This window comes from Dermacentor albipictus, chromosome 5 (assembly GCF_038994185.2).
Source record: "Dermacentor albipictus isolate Rhodes 1998 colony chromosome 5, USDA_Dalb.pri_finalv2, whole genome shotgun sequence".
Lineage (NCBI taxonomy): Eukaryota > Metazoa > Arthropoda > Arachnida > Ixodida > Ixodidae > Dermacentor > Dermacentor albipictus.
Window position 1 is genome coordinate 96,175,839 of NC_091825.1, and position 15,572 is coordinate 96,191,410.

Here is a 15,572-nt window from a genome sequence, read left to right on the forward strand (position 1 = left end):
CATAATTAAAGACGCTGCTCCTTACAGCGTGAAACTCTTTCCCTCAACGCAACAGTCATTATTCTTTAGGCATTTTCTGTTTCTGTCACAGTATGCCGGATATTTTCCTGCCAAGAACGTTACTCGCGTCCACACTTTCATTACACGAATGCCTTCGGTACACGCACGCACAGGAAGGTAACTGGCCAACTAGTCATGTTGATAGGACAAAATTAAAATTCAAGGGTGTGTAACGTGTTCAAGAATAACCGCTGCAATCCACTGGCACATTTCCAATAAGACAATAACGGAACGGGTGGCACCGAAGCCGCGTAGCTTTTAAGTGTTGTGGAGTTTAAGTGTTGAGGAGTTAAGTGTTGAGGGTTAAGTGTTAAGCGTAGCTTGTAAGTGTCAAGTGTTGGCACACAGTACAACTGTGTGACAGTGAAGGGGTACTATAACTCTTCCGCCCTGGTGCACCAGGTAATCACGCTCATCGTGGCCGTCTCCATCTGCATGCTGAGCGTGAGCGTGCTGACGCGCGTCCTCCAGCAGAGCCACAACGACTACCTGCAGATGGGCTACATTCGCTTTCCGGAGGACGCTGCAGGCGCGGAGACCGTCGTGCTCATGAATTCCTTCGGGAATGCCTTCAGCTTCCTCGTGATGATCGTGATCGTCAACTGCGCCTTGGTGCTGCTATACAAGAGGGGCCACTACAACATCATCAAGGCGAGCATGCGTGATGCAACCCGTCGGGATAGCGTTCGCTGAGTTTCCTTAGTGACCGGCATAGATCCCTTTCCCTATTCCTCAATTAACGTGCATCAGTGTGCGCAGCCATTCCGGAACACATGAAGTTTACCAACTGTCAAGCTGCTGGTCATATTCTTAATCAAATGTAAATTATCAACGTCCTGTTACGTGCTGTGGGAGACTTCAAGGATTCGGTACAAAGTACGAGGTATGATGCCAGATCTCCTGAATGTGTCTGTTTTGGTTGTGTTTACAATCCTCAACACATGTTTTAGGAACCACTTTCTGTACGTTGCACTGAATCCTGGGGTCTTACATCTGGGGTTTTACGTCCGAAGACACTGATTTGATTATGAGGGACGCCGTAGTTAGGGAACTCCGGATAAATTTTAACCACCCTGCAGGAGATCTTTGGAGTGCCCCCAATGTACGGGACACGGACGTTTTTGCATTTCGCCTACCGCGGCCGGTACTCGATCCCGCGACCTCGTGCTTAGCAGAGCAACAGCATACCCGAACAGCAAACAGCATACTTTGCATACGTTAAAGGGGTTCGTAATAACTATATATATCGTAATAGCGAAGATACGATTTTCAATGCTGTCGACGTATGAGAAACATTTAAGCTTTTTTATAGATCGGTGAGTGAAGTATACAACGCAGTCCTAAGTGGCCACTCACTGTTCCCGAGTATTTGTTCGTTAGTTGTGCGTATATGCAGGCCTGGATGATAACTGGAAGCGGCGTGCTGCTCTTCCTGACGGGCTAGTATTACCTGGGCCGACTGGCCTTTTACTTCAACGCGCCGCTGGACCACCTGACGTGTTCGCTGTTCATATGGAACGTGGGCGTGACCGGCATCACGTCGCTGTACCACGACGGGCCGTTCCTCATGCAGCAGGGCTACCTCGTGTACATATCTGTGCTCATGGCCGTGGCGCTGGAGGAGTCCTTCCCCGAGTGGACGTCGTGGATCCTCCTGGTGCTCGTCTCCGTGTGGGACATATTCGCGGTGCTCTGCGTCCTGGGCCCGCTCCGGATCCTGCTCGAGACGGCCAAGGAGCGGAACGAGCCGCTCTTCCCGGCTCTCGTGTTCTCCACGTCCTCCGCGTGGTGCTACGCCATCGGCGCCCGCTCGTCCCACGAGACTGCTGCCGGCTCGAATCACTCGCTCGCCGACAAGGAGCTCCTACCCACGGATTCGGCGTCCGATCCTCCAAATCGAAGGGCAACGCTGACTTCCCAGTGCGCCGATCGCACGAGCAAAGTAGCGGCTTCGATTCGCTCCTGCCTTGAGGCGGCTGCGGATGACCCGCGGTTGGCCTCCACCTTCCGGGAGCGCTCGACGGCTTCGGCGAAGAAAGAAGACAACTTGCCCCGATTTAGCGATCCAAAGGAAGCCAGCGATCCGCCCTGCTCTTTTGATACGGCGCGAGGATGTCGGAACGAGTTCGATGCGAAGACCTCCACCGGGTCGACTCCGAATTCCGCGGCCGCCGGTTCTGTCGTCCCGGAGAATCGCGGAGAGTCGCACGCGGCAGGGCCGCACCAGTGCCGCGACGAAGGCGTCGCCGCGGACAGGGAGGACGCTCCGTCGCCGCTGTTGCCTCCCACCGCAGGCGTTCACAGGTGCCGCCACCACGGCAGAGCCCACCGGCGCCGAGCCGAACGGCGCCAGGCAGAGCGGCAATCGCGGGACGACATGCCGGGCAACCAGGGAATGAAGATGGGCCTGGGAGACTTCATCTTCTACAGCGTGCTCGTGGGCAAGGCGTCGCGACACGGCACCGCGCTGACGGTGGTCGCCTGCTACGTGGCCGTAATCGTGGGCATCCTGCTCACCCTCTCGCTGCTGGTGTATTTTCAGAAACCGCTGCCTGCGTTGCCGTTGTCTATCGGCCTGGGTATCGCGGCCTACTTTTCCAGCTTTTATCTCGCCGAACCTTTCATCGATGTCGTGGACGGGACCGTTTTTTAACTATAGCGGTCGCTTGCAGCTGTGGCGGCCAACTTGCCTTTTTTTTTTATAGAGAATAGCAGTGAGATAGATATACGATCACGTTAAGCAGTAAACCAAGAACCACCTCAATTTTTGTCATTCTTCGTCGTAAAAGGGGACGACCTTAAGGCGTTCACGCTGCCCAAAGTTATCGTTAGCTGTTTATAAGCTTCTTATATGTGTCGAGAATAATCATTTTCTGAAATGGCATAGGTATAGCTGAACTAACGTTAAATAAGGCCGTAAGTCGCATGGTCAACGCGAGGTTTCAAAAGGTGAAAGCTTTTGTTTGTTACGTTCAGTGTTCACAAAGACCATGCATGCGCCATCATTGGCAGGCATCAGCTAGCCTCTGTGGAGTCTAGAAAGCGATAAAAAAGAAATAAACACAGAAACACGCATAAAGACCTTGTTTCGCAGTCAGTTTACATGGTTGCCACAATTAAAGGTGACAAGTTGCTGTTTCAGCTCTGCCGATCATGGTATAATTCTCAGAAATAACACTTGATCTTAAGCAGCGTCTTCACGTCATTTAGATAATATTTACAACGTGTGAGCACGCCTCAAAAAACTATAGGATGATGTGAACACGCTCTGGAGCATGAAAGCAAGTTAGGTGACGAAATAGGGAGGACGAGCGCTTGTTCCATTTCGCTGCCTCTCTTGTGCATCAGACGTGTGTTCACTCCCAGTTTAACCGCACACTACACGCGAGCTAGTACAAGAAGTTCTTTTTGAATTTGACATTACTTGAAGTTAAAATAAAGGGTTAGCAAATATGGTGCAGTCAAAACGTTAATGGGGTCGGCGCATTACGTCCTTCGGTAGTGCTTAGCGAAATTACGTAGAGTTGACGAAATGGAGATAGCATCTTCTACGCTCAACTTTTTTGTTTTGTCACTACAGGTGATGCATAATTGGAGCTGGCGAGCGACAGCTAATTTCTGGAGTTTTACGAGCAATACCACGATCGGATTACGACGCGAGCCGTAACTGAGCGTTCTTGAACGTGCAAATGCCTTCAGTACACGAGCGCTTCTGCATTTCGCCCCCGTCGTAATGTTGCCGCTGCGGCCGAGGTCGAACCAGCAACCTCGAGCTCAGCAGTTCCACTCCTAGCCACCGCGCGGCCGCGGAGGGTCTAGCAGGCAACAGCATAATACCAACGAGGCGCCGAAGTGATGATGGTTATTCCACAGACATTATTCCAGACCAGTGATTGGCCTTGAAACTGGCGATCGAACGACAACGAAAGTGTATGCAAGGCTATTATAAGACTATTACAGCGATAAATATATACCCTTTATGATATATATATAGCAAGCAATGCAGTCGTGGGTGAATTTTTACTTTTTTTTTAACTGTCCTCTGTCAAAGGTGGACGTGAAAAACCTTCCCTCGTTGCCCACACTTCGTTATTCGCACGTGACCTAAAAATGAAATCCAAGACTCTAATCACACGTGCAAGCGTTAAAAGTGTCGGTGATACAAATTTCAGTGTTACTTTCGGTGCAACCCGGTAAGCCACTTTCTCGACAGTAAAGTAAAATAAAGCCGAACAACTTCTATATTGCAGAACACTAGTACGTTCTACTGCTTGCGATGTTCTTTTTGAATGATCAGAGAGCGCTACTTCTGAACAGCTATAGCGATTGCGGCTGAGCATGAGACGTGTTGAACTCCGCAGTGGGCGCGCACAGATTCCTGCCTTTTATGCGCCGAGCTCTAGCGTGTGTGCATGTTCGTAATCACGATTGCTTCACAAGCAGAAATAAGCCATCTGAATTCAAATAACCGCTCACCATGGGCCCCGATGGCGTACGTGAATGGTGGAGGTGATGAATCAGCGCCTGCGTGACACATTATGTATAGAGCAGCACGAACTTCTACAGGTTATTTGAAAAGCGTGTTAATGTCATTGTTGTGAGTAATCTGCGAAGTATACGTCGCCGAGAAAGAGCAATTGCCTCGAACCACGTTTTGTTTTTCTGCAGAACAACTTGCGCTTATGTATCTACTTACGATATTTTAATGCGCATAAAAGGAAGCGAGGACTTCAACCGAGCTCAATGAGGAATAATAGTTAGTAGTGTACAGCATTATGTTGGCTGAAACTATGGAAGCGAGGCGTTGTACTGCGACCCGCACCGTTTTGAAAGGGGTCTCATCTTGACTTGAATCTTTCTATGTATGGAACAACAAAGATGAATCGCCTGCGTCGGAGCATGCGCGTGATTCGCATGCAGGCGGCATCTTTTGGCGGCAGAGTTTTGTTCAAAACTCATTACTCTTCTCGCATGTACGTCACTCTTTCAAGGAAATACCTTGTCGTGTCTTTCGTCTCCAGCACTGTAGTAGAATCGTGTATATTGGTTTCCGTGGGTGCCGCTGGGGTTGTCGCTACCACATGCGTGGCTTCTTCATTGACGATTGGTCCCACGAAACAAGACGCGTAAGGTAGAGGCACTTTGTTGTGGCTTCCCGTCTCACGAAAGACATAAAGCGTGGGTCCCACCAAATTGGCGGCGTCAGCGTCGTTATTTGTAGTGTAGGCGAGAACAGTATCACTCATAGATGTAGAATCTTAAAGGGTAAAGACATCGATAATAGCCTGCGATATTATGGTATTTAAAGGAGCACACCTTTCATGTGCATTCGCTCATTCTACGCTAATTTGTAAAGTGTTTTGCCCTCTGGTACTTCCGATTTCGTTGCTCCATGTGCCAGGCGTCGAGGTTAGGGTCGATTAAATAATTAGGCTGCTGGAGTCGTTGCTTAACGAGGGAGCATCGGTTTCCACCGTGATATCTTGCGAATTCATTTTGCTGAAGTGTTGGACGAGGTCATACGACTGGGTCATGGTCTCAGTGAACGTGACGAGATCGGCCAAGGCGGTAACGACGAACGCTTCCTCAGTGCGGTCTGCAGCCGTACCGCTCGTAGCGCTGGTCGCTATGCTTTCGTTCGCATATTCTGTTAACTCGATGTGATTATCCGTAGGTTGCGTGTCATTCGATGACACGTCGTCGGCAGGTGTAGGCTGTGTAGTGGTTTCTGCGGTGATCGTGAAACTTTCGTGAATCTTTCGAGGAGCCCGTATGGGTTTCCTTTGTAACTATTTCTACGATTTGGCGGATGTCTCATTTTTTTTTCTTTAGTAATTACTTCTCTCCACCTTGCGGGTTTCCGCAGAACTATGACTTCTAATACGAGAATACTTCCATGGCTAGGGTTATCAATACAATGAAGTGCCACAAAAATGCCTCAAATTTCAAAATACCAATAATTTCGAAACGTTCGGAATTTATTTATTGCATGAACTTGATGCATAACGTAGCAGTGAGACCGATGACACAATTCAAGGACGTTTGACATAGGCGAGCTCATATCGCATATATTTAAAACAAAAAATTAAGACATTTTATTGCACCACAGCTTCCTTGAAGTGCGCCCAGTTCGCGTTCAAAATAAAAAGGGAAGGTTAACTTTCCACGCGCTCGTTTTCTTGACTGAAGTGTCACAACTAGCGTTTTGAATATGACGTCGAAGAGAGCGGCGAAGTGGGTCGCGCTATCGAATGACGTGTCGCTGTAAGAGTACTTTACACGGCTGCAGTACTAGGGGCTGACATTCCTGGCTTCGGCGGACGTCACGGCGAGAAACATGAGTTTCTTCCTTGGCCTCAGGTCGCATCAGGTATGCTTGGTTGCCTTAGGGTATATTTTCAACACACTTTTTTTTTGTTAGGCTTGGTTAAACCTACAGAGTCCTTCTTGGATTAAGAAGCAGAGTCATCACCAAAGAGAGCTCACACTAAAGAAATCAGCAAGTTGGAGTCTTTGAATCTATTGGCCTGGAGGCTATGAAGATGGTGCGAACGAACAAGCACTGCGCGAGGGCAGCCTTACAGTGTTGACTTAGAAGCGAGGCCGCAGAGTTTCGAAACCGGCAAAGGCTTGACCCTTCGCAGTGGCTCGCTTTGTGCGGGTCGTTGCAGCACGTTGAAGCAGCCTGGCGGCTGCAGAGGCCTTCTTGCCCCGCTTGGACGTTGGTGTGCCGTCTAGCGCTGAACTGCGAAAAACTGGACGTGGATTGCGCATTCGAATATCACGAAAGTGCCAAACTGTTGTGTTCTTGCTATCGCTAGCACGTGCTTCAGTATGCCTGGTGCTCGAATCTTTGCGTGTGGCAGCGACTATCGGTGGGCCGAAAGCGCCAGCGCGGGCTGTCTTTGCGCTTTTGGCAGGTCGGGTGCGAATAGGGTTCCTGTCGACACCATATATATAAGCGATGTTATAGATAGGCGCCTTGCGAATGTCAGTGGCTTGATTTGTTAGCATAGGCACCGCATGACTCACCGCAGCAGCTTGAGTGAGCATAGCGGGAAAGGTCATGGTCTCCCCGTAACCGGCAGCTCGAGCGGACCTAACCGGCCTTGATCCACGAGAGGCTGCGGATGACTTTGCGATGGCGGGCGTCGGATGTCTCGTTACGGCGGATCGAATCGGCCAGGCAGGCAAAATTCTCTTGTCAGTAGTCATTGCCTCAGGTAGACTAAACCGGCGTGTTTCGAGGACAGCTGTGAAAGGTGGCGTACCGGCCGTATTCGCGGGAATCTGAACACCGCTGTTATTCAGGCTAGTGGGTGGCGCCTTTACATCGAAGACAGATATTGGGACGGAGCTGACCACTCGACTTCCACGAGTGGTGATTGCTGGCTTCGTTGTAGTAGTCGCTCGATTGCCGGTCATCGCAGTTTGGATGATCATAGCGGGAAAGGTCGCGTTCCTCCCGGCGCCCGCATCTTGTGCGGAGCTTCTCGGCACAGCGTCACCATTGGCTGCGGATGCGCTGGTCATGACGGGCACTGAAAGGCGAGTCACAGCAGCTAGGATGCGCCAAGCAGTCTCCACCTTTGTCTCACTAGCCGCTACATTAGTGTAGCCAATAACGGGCGTTTTACGACCCACTGTGGCCAGTGACTTGCCCGCATTTGCCTTGAGAGCGTCATTAATGCGCCAGGCAGGGAATGTTTTGATTTCGCTGGCGCCAGCAGATCCGCCTGGACTAGCCGGAGCAGTCGCAAGATTGGTAGGCGTTTCAGTGTTGGGGTCGCTCAATACGGAGCCGCGTGTGGTGGTCAAACTGTCCGCGCTCTCTTCACTATTTCGCGTCGGCGTCCCGGCGGCGCTTGTCGCTGTCGTTAAGGCCGTGACACCCTCGTCGCCGTTACTGGCAGTCTTCGCTTCTGCAGTCCTGTTTCTCTCTGTGCCAGTACTGGCAGCCTCGTTAGTTGCAATGAATTGGCTCTCTCCCGTCCCTCGTGTCACGATGAGGTTTCCCTTTTCATCTTTGCGGACGCCGTTCGTATCGGTATTAGTAACCGTAGAAGTTTCTTCGGTGGTTACAGTCGGTCGGTTCTCGGTGGCCTCGATTGTTGCACCGGTTGCGTTCGCGGGAATGTGAGCACCGCTTTTATTCAGCCAAGTGGGTGACGCCTTTTCATCGAAAGCAGAGGCTCGAACGGACACCCCGTGCCAGTTTCTCCAGTGGCGGTCGTTGACTTCGTTGTAGTAGTCCCTCTATTGCCGGTCATAGCAGTTTGGATGGTCATTGCTGGAATTATAGTGTTCCTCCCGACGCTGTGTATAGGGTGGCGAGCTTGCGAAGAAACTGTGGCTTCTCGATGGTTAGTCTCTCTGTTTTCGATGCTGGCGATAGGTGACGTGATGATCGTGAATGCTTGGCCGCGCTGTCTATCCTTGAGTGCATCGATTGTGGCAGGCAGGGGCACGGGAGTTTGAACACCTGACGTCGCCGTGAAGCTGTGTAAATGCGTACTAGGCTCCGGTGTACTAATCTCTTTCGCAGTTCTTGCGGTTACGGATACGGCAGTGGTCGATAATGCCTTGCGTTGGTTTCTTGAAGTCCCACTTTCAGTGATGCTGTGGTCAGTCGGTGCGCTAACAGAAGCCACTGTCGCTGGATTGATGCCGGGGCCGGTGCGGAAATAGCCCGGCAACACCGACTTTGCTTTCACCGTGGAAGCAGTGCCCGATTTGCGAATGCTTGCCATGTGCACTCTTGTTACGTCTGTACCCGCGGCTGTAGTGTGCACAGATGCATCGCGACTGATGCCTGGAGTACTGACAAGCATGGCGGGCACATTTGTATCCTCGGAACGTACCTCTCCGTTTGTATATAAAATGCCGACATTTGTGCGTCCGTATTCATTTAGCGCAGGGCTGCTCGTAGTGTTTCCTGCAGTATCTTGTTGACGTAACGTCTTCCGAAGCGAATTTTCGCTAGCAGAAGAAATTCGAGAAGAGATTGCTTCTTTCTTAAAATCTTGAGACGGCGTTGTGGCCCCGTGAACGGTTGTTTCGTTACTCCATCCCGTTTCTACAGCAGCATGCACTCCGTCAAGACCTTTTAGCTTTCCTGTCTGGTTTTCTGTGGTAGCAAATATAGGGATGGTGCTCGTCACAGCACTGATTTTGCTGACGCCAGTGCTTTTAGACTTTTCAGTCGGAATTTCATTTGTTACGATACCATTAAACTGAGTTGCGTCATTCGGACGTGAAGCAGTTTCTTCGATTTCATTAACGTGGCTGCTCGTCCCTCCTTGCTTGATGTTAACACTGGTATCAGTTGCGTCTTTTGCCATAGCCGTCATCGTGTCACCAGAAGCAGAGTTTCCACCCGTACTCGAGCTTATGGATGCAGCCTTCGCTTGGCTGGTTGCATATCCGATTCTTTCGTTGGACATAAAGATTTCTGTCCGGGAAGCGGCTCTGGGTGTTGCAGGTTCGGTACTGTTGAAAAGGCCCCAGCGAAATTCTTCGTCCTTCGGTATCGTACCGTACCTGCCTATGAGCATATACTGCGGTGTTATCATTTTCCCAGGCGTCTCCGTTGTCGTGGTCCTCTCCAAGAGGGCGCCTTTTTTCAATGGCACTCGCGTACGGCTCGACCTGATTGTCTCATGCATCGGTCTTGCACGCGGTTGTTCGGCTACCTCAGCTCGTGTACCCGAGAGCGATGGCGTACCTAACTTTGCTGACACCCACGTTTGCTGTGTCACCATCCACTCTGCCAGCGTGCTCGTCGCTGACCTGCTTACGGGTGCGCCTCTGCCCTCCGCTTTACCCTTGGTCTTTGATCGAGTGACTCCCTGCATTGGCGCTGAACCGACGATCTCGGTCTGGTGTATCGCTGTGATAAATGCACTCCTGTTCTCGATTGGGTAAACGCCGGTGACTGCAGTGGGGACCGAGATACCGTCGTCGATCGCTGGAATGTCGAGCAGGTAAGCTGCGCGCAAAACGGTGGTGGACGACGGTGCAAGGGCAGTTGCTGTCGTGTAGTCTGGAGGGGAGGGGCCTATCAGCGACAGATCGCTGCTTTCGGTCTCATCACCGGTTTTGGTGTCGGTGATGCCTTCGTCCTTGTTGTGGTAGGGATCGACGATGTCTGCGACGATTCCTCCAGATGGGTTCCCATCTCCAGACCCGGGAGCACCGCGGACATCTCCAGGTGGTGTGTCGGATCTGCCAGCAGGCGCTCTTGTCTCGGCAGAAACGGTGAGTGCGGTGTCCCCAGCTCTGGCGACATTTGTCGTCTTTGTTTCGGCAGCGGTGTAGACGGCTGCCGTAGCTGTCCGTACCATATCCGTTCTTTCAGGACCTGCAGCAGGGGCATTATGTTTTCGACGCTATGTGACACTCGTTTGCGAGCTTTATCTAATATAGAGGCAATGATGTGGATGACTGAGGACAAGAAAAGAATTTAGAATGAGTGTTGAAGGAAGCAATGAATCAGAGCAAGAGGCGTAACAGTGTGCACGTCAAAAGAGTAGAAAAATAAAACGCAGGCAGACAAATCGTGATATAAGCGCTGTTATACATTGATGTATGGTTAGTAGAAACCAACGCGAGTAACTGGCTTTTGCAACATCGACACAATCTTCTGCAGGAATACGTGTAGACTGCGTTTACAACAGCGATGTTACAATGCAATAGGTATTGAACAGGTGCAAATTAGCCGTGACAACATTGTTACAATGTAGACAGAAAATAATAAGCACCAGTGGGCAAACAGTTGGTTCAAACGTGCGCATGGGCATAAATGATGAAGAAGACCCCCCCCCAAAATAGGAAAAATGAGTGGAATGTATGAAAATAAATGCAAGTATAAGATTGGGACCAAATGGACTGCCATGCCACTCTGCAGATGTGGTAACTGGAAACGCATCGTATCACCTAACTTTGACGTCACGGAATGTCCCGAATCTGCACAAAAGCAAATACCACATGTGGTCCTGTCGCGCTTTAAGCAAGGTAAACTCTGGAACATACCATTTCTTTCCCTTTAATTTCTAATTTGTTCATTGTGTGCCTGCCGTAAAGTCGGGTATTGGCAACCTAACTAATTTACTGAAAAGCGACTAATAATGGCGGTCTACAAAGCACTCAAGAACGCTTAAACTATCTCTTGCTGTAGTATGTGCAATGTTTAATGTTGGGAACAGAAGTCGTTCTCCAGACAGTACAAATGAGTAATATAAAGTAAAGGCGAATAGAGCTTTATGCATAATGATCTTTACACCTTTTCCTCAGTATAGTACAATAGCTTAGAAAATGTGCCGTCGACTCGGGATACCTTTGGTAATGTAGGCTTTCCGTTCGGATTCCATGTCACGAGCTGTGGTGCTCGTAGCGGTGTTCTTGTCGAGTGCCTCTAAGCGGTCATGGTACTCGATAATTATCGCTAATTCGGCGGGCGTAGCTTCGCCCGTCATGCCAGCAGCACTTCGGATGGTACTCGACGCACCCACATCGTCGAACGGTAGTGCAGGGCCGCTGTCTAGCGTCTTCGGCGCAATGGTAATAAAGCGCCAAGACTTTCGAGCCGATAGCCTTTACGGGTATCAATGTCGATCAGTGTAGGAATGGTGCCGCTTCCAACCACCAGTTGAGACGCGTTGGGCGGCGCTGCCGCGTCCAAAGACGTCGCTCCGGTCGCTATCGAGATCGCCGCTTCGGACGTGGCCGTTGATTCGCGGGAAGCGTTGAGCATGCCCACGTCCGCGGTTATCTTCTCGGCTTTCCGTGCCTTGGCGCGCCCCACCATCCTCGCTATGACGTGGCCGGCGATGAACGTCAGCAGGCTGAACGAAACGAGGATGAGGGGAATGGAAAAGGAGAGAAGGAAACGGTCTCGGAGAGGCAGCTTGTTCAGTGCCACGGCCCTTGCCCTTGACGAAGCACCGCGAGACAGCGGCCGCAACGTCTGCTTCTTGGCCTCCTTGCTAGGAGCTCGTTTCTTGCCCGGCGGTGTCTTGATGGTCACTCGCATCGTGTTCCGAGTTGCGGGCTGAGCGCGCGCATGTCGCTCCATCTCCGCCAGCGTTGCAGGCAGAAGTGCGGAAGTGCGGCCTCCAGTGCAGTTTTTTTACGCCGGTGACGAAGTGCCGCCGAGAGGAAACAGGCGCGATGGTGTCGTTGTAGGCTTAACGATGAGACGTGAGCACAAGCGCGACTCGGAGAACAGACGCCACGGTGCGACATTCGGGCGCCCCAGATTCTTCTTCCGTTTCTTCTTTTCCAACTTCTCGCCTCATGCGCGCGCCCGCTTCGTAGTTTTAGGCCCTCGATTTTAGACCCCACCTGCGGGCAATTGCAAAAATTGTCACGCTTCGTATAGCATACGGATCGTCATCGCTACTAATTTACTAAAGCATACCTCTGAATTGCCGAACTCAGGGCAAAAACAAACGAGAGACTCTGGCATCAAGACGAATAGTAACCGACAGCGCTGCGAGTAGCTGTCTCAAGGTGCCTTTGTCGAAAGAGAGGAAGAAAAGGTACTGAGGTCAGCCAGGTGGTGCGTTCGGCTTGCTACCCTGCACAGGGGGAAGGGGTCTATGGAAGGAAAAGAAAGAAGAACGAAGGCATAGGGTGCCGCTTCATCTAACTCTTGATTCTAGTCTACCTTTTCATTCGAATTATTTGACATTTCTTGCTTATGGTATATTGAACTATCAGGTCCTTGGCTAATCCTTCAGAGTGGGTGTATGTGCTATTAACTTCTAGGCTCTACATCTACATCCGGAGCTGCACACTGGGACTACACTTGGTCACTGTGGTCTGAAGACGTCAGGAACTGCAGCATTTCACTCTTAGTTTCTTAACTCCACATAATCGCTGTCATTATGAAGCGGCGGGTCCGTGTGGATATAAATGGCCGCATTACTGTGTTCGCCGCACTTTGAAGGATTCTCATGTTTCGAAGCCAGGTCGTATGCTGGATCCTTATAGGTCAGGTTGAAATCTCATGCCATTTGTGAAAACTTATAAAATTACGTATGGATGAAATATGAGACTTGCACGAAACCTTTAACATTCCGCTTGAATGGCAAATCATTTCTACGAAAACCCGCAAGGGGTAGGATCATTTACGAAAGGAAAAAATAAAAAATTGGCATCCATCCGTCTTCCAGCACGGAAGCTACAAAGGAAACCAATGCGGGGTTTCTTTTTAGAAAGAAAGCATTGCAGCTGAAAACAAAAAAAAAAACCTGGGTCAGGACTAATTATCCTTCAGTTACAAAGATTTCTTTCCGAAGAAACCGGCATGGGTTAGCTTTGTATACACGGTAGCTTCGGGTTACAAGACGGGTGGAGGTTATTTTTTCCTTTCATTCCACTTTAACATTGGGGCACTTCGAAATGATGACCACCGGCGTTCCTGTTAACGAAATGATGACAGCCGGCTTAAGGCCCGTTTATAGTCCGACGTTATCGGCGCGCGGGCGAGCGTCGTTCGCGGTCAGTCACGCTACGTCGGTTGCGCTGCGCCAGCCGAGATGCCATCCCCTCTACACTTCAACGCGCGCGCCGTAGGCTGCTATCTTCGGAGCATGCGCAGAAGGTTCGCCAAGTCGCGCGCCGTCCGCAAAAGCCGTCTGAGGAGTTGTGTTGGCGCCTTTTTCTTCGCGCGCAATGCATTGTGGGGCGATGCAGTCGGCGGCGCCGGCGTGCGAATGGAGCAGGAGCCAAATCTGCGCCGGACACGTCGGGGCGCGCTGGCAGCCGCCGGTTACGTCGGCGCTGCAGTGCGTCAGACTATAGAAGGAGTTGTTTTCGCCAACGTAACGTAGCGTGCGCGAGCGCGCGCGCGCGCGCGAGTTACGTCGGACTATAAACGGCCCTTTACTGAAACCTTGCAAAGGCTGAACGCAAGGGCTCCTCTATTTGTAAGGCGCTTCGAGCTACGGTGTCTGTAGCTTAGTATATATATAAAAAAAAATATGCGAAGAGCATCAGCCAGTGACTGCAGCGTGAGGATGTCCTATCGGTAATGCTCAGGCAATTTCCCAGGAAGAGGTATCCTGATGTTCTGCCGCTTTCGACTGTCATCTGTCCTACAGATCACCAAATTTATTAGCCGTTGAGAGCTCTCTTATACTTCTTTCTTTTTCTAAACTAGTAAATATTGAAGAAAAAAGAAATCGGTGACCTGGAGAAATTGCGCAAATCAGCAGCGTAATCAGCAGTACAGTCAACGCGGCGAGAATGACGCTCCACAATAGCACCAGTTGCGCCGTAGCAGATGCGACAAGGTGGTGGTGAAGTGTCACACCGTACACGGGTAATTCGGGCGTTTCTATACGGCACCTGTTCTGGCTTGAAGCCGAAGTCAGCGAATCTGCTAAGGGAACAATTCTTGCCTCTCACTTGCGGCTGTTGGTCCGCTAGGCGCTGCAGCCTCCAGCTTTCAAGATGACCGAACATCGCAAGGGGGAAACCATCCGATTCAAAGCTGTCGGTCCTTACACGCAACCGTCACGGGTGCTCAGAGGCAGTGACATTCGTTTTCTTAAGCATTCAGTCGTGGGGTCGACTTTAGCTAACGGCTGCGTAGGGATGTGGGCTATAAATTAAAAACAAATACATGAATAAAAACAATTTTGTATTGTGCTTTGGGTGCACGTTAAAAGGCCCCTCATCAGGCTTGAGCATTGAAAACGGTTAATGATGGTGCGCAAATTACGCAGTGACTGTGCTGCAAAGTATTAAAAACTGCAGAAAAGCCAAGTGTCGACGCCGTCCTTCTCCTCCATAGCCATTGCGGCGATGGGCGAGTAACGTCACGTGCAATGGCTCTTCCACGTCACACGTTATGCCACCGACGGCGGACCAATAGCTATTGGAGTAGCGGTGTCAACTAGGAGGTCCCCGTGAAACGTTGAGCGCCCAGCACCGCCTTGGGAAGTGCACTGTATCACTTATAGAGTGTATTATGGCACTGCAACAGCGAGAGAGAGATAGAGGGAGAGAGAGAGAGACCGGGAAGGCAGGGAGGTCAACCAGAAGCACGTCCGGTTTGCTACCCTGCACTGGGGGAAGGAGAGAGAGAAAAGGCATGATGCGATAGTCGCGGAGTCGGGAATCCCGACGAAATAGGAGGAGGTGAAGGGAACCCGTCCTCGATGTAGGAGACGTGCAGGATAGCAATATCGCTTGTGGGCATGCACTAGTCGAGGCAACTGGAAAGAGGCGCGCCTCCACTCACCACTCGATGCTTTGCGCTGTTCCTTAGCTCGGCTACACTACCCCTTTCATTTCCTTTTTTTTTCTTCGGTAGAACGCTCCATAAATCGTTTGCTATCACACCTAGTGTGTAGCCAAACTTTTCGACAGGTCCCTGTGGATGGCTTTGGTGGAAAGTGTTCCGGGAGGCAGTGAAAGAAAGCTTCGCCTTAAAAATTTACGCTCACCTGCGAGGACCGTCGATTACTGCGAGGACGTTACTGTCCACGTACGAGGCCAATAAG

The 15,572-nt window shown here is 50.8% G+C and overlaps 1 protein-coding gene and 1 long non-coding RNA gene across 10 annotated transcripts in view; one reads left to right on the forward strand and one right to left on the reverse strand.

Annotated features, from left to right (window-relative positions):
• The window catches only part of LOC135918615 (presenilin homolog), a 98,936-nt gene that overhangs the window by 37,952 nt on the left and 45,412 nt on the right, over nucleotides 1-15,572 (forward strand). For 2 of the 9 annotated variants that reach the window (XM_065452231.2, XM_065452230.2), the window contains exons 2-3: nucleotides 463-711; nucleotides 1,457-2,824. The exons of 1 other annotated variant lie outside the window; for it this stretch is intronic. In XM_065452231.2, the coding sequence (XP_065308303.1) occupies nucleotides 1,628-2,713 (1,086 nt within the window). In that variant the 5' untranslated portion in view covers nucleotides 463-711; nucleotides 1,457-1,627 and the 3' untranslated portion in view covers nucleotides 2,714-2,824. Of the gene's footprint in view, nucleotides 1-462; nucleotides 2,825-6,026; nucleotides 10,318-15,572 lie in introns of those variants that run through there. 6 more of the 9 variants (XM_070538626.1, XM_065452233.2, XM_070538627.1 and 3 more) reach the window with 6 other exon arrangements.
• On the reverse strand, nucleotides 6,132-12,350 carry LOC135918616 (uncharacterized). The gene is made up of 2 exons (XR_010569709.2): nucleotides 11,396-12,350; nucleotides 6,132-10,420 (listed from the first exon to the last, which is right to left on the reverse strand). It is a non-coding gene; the product is annotated as an uncharacterized lncRNA (long non-coding RNA).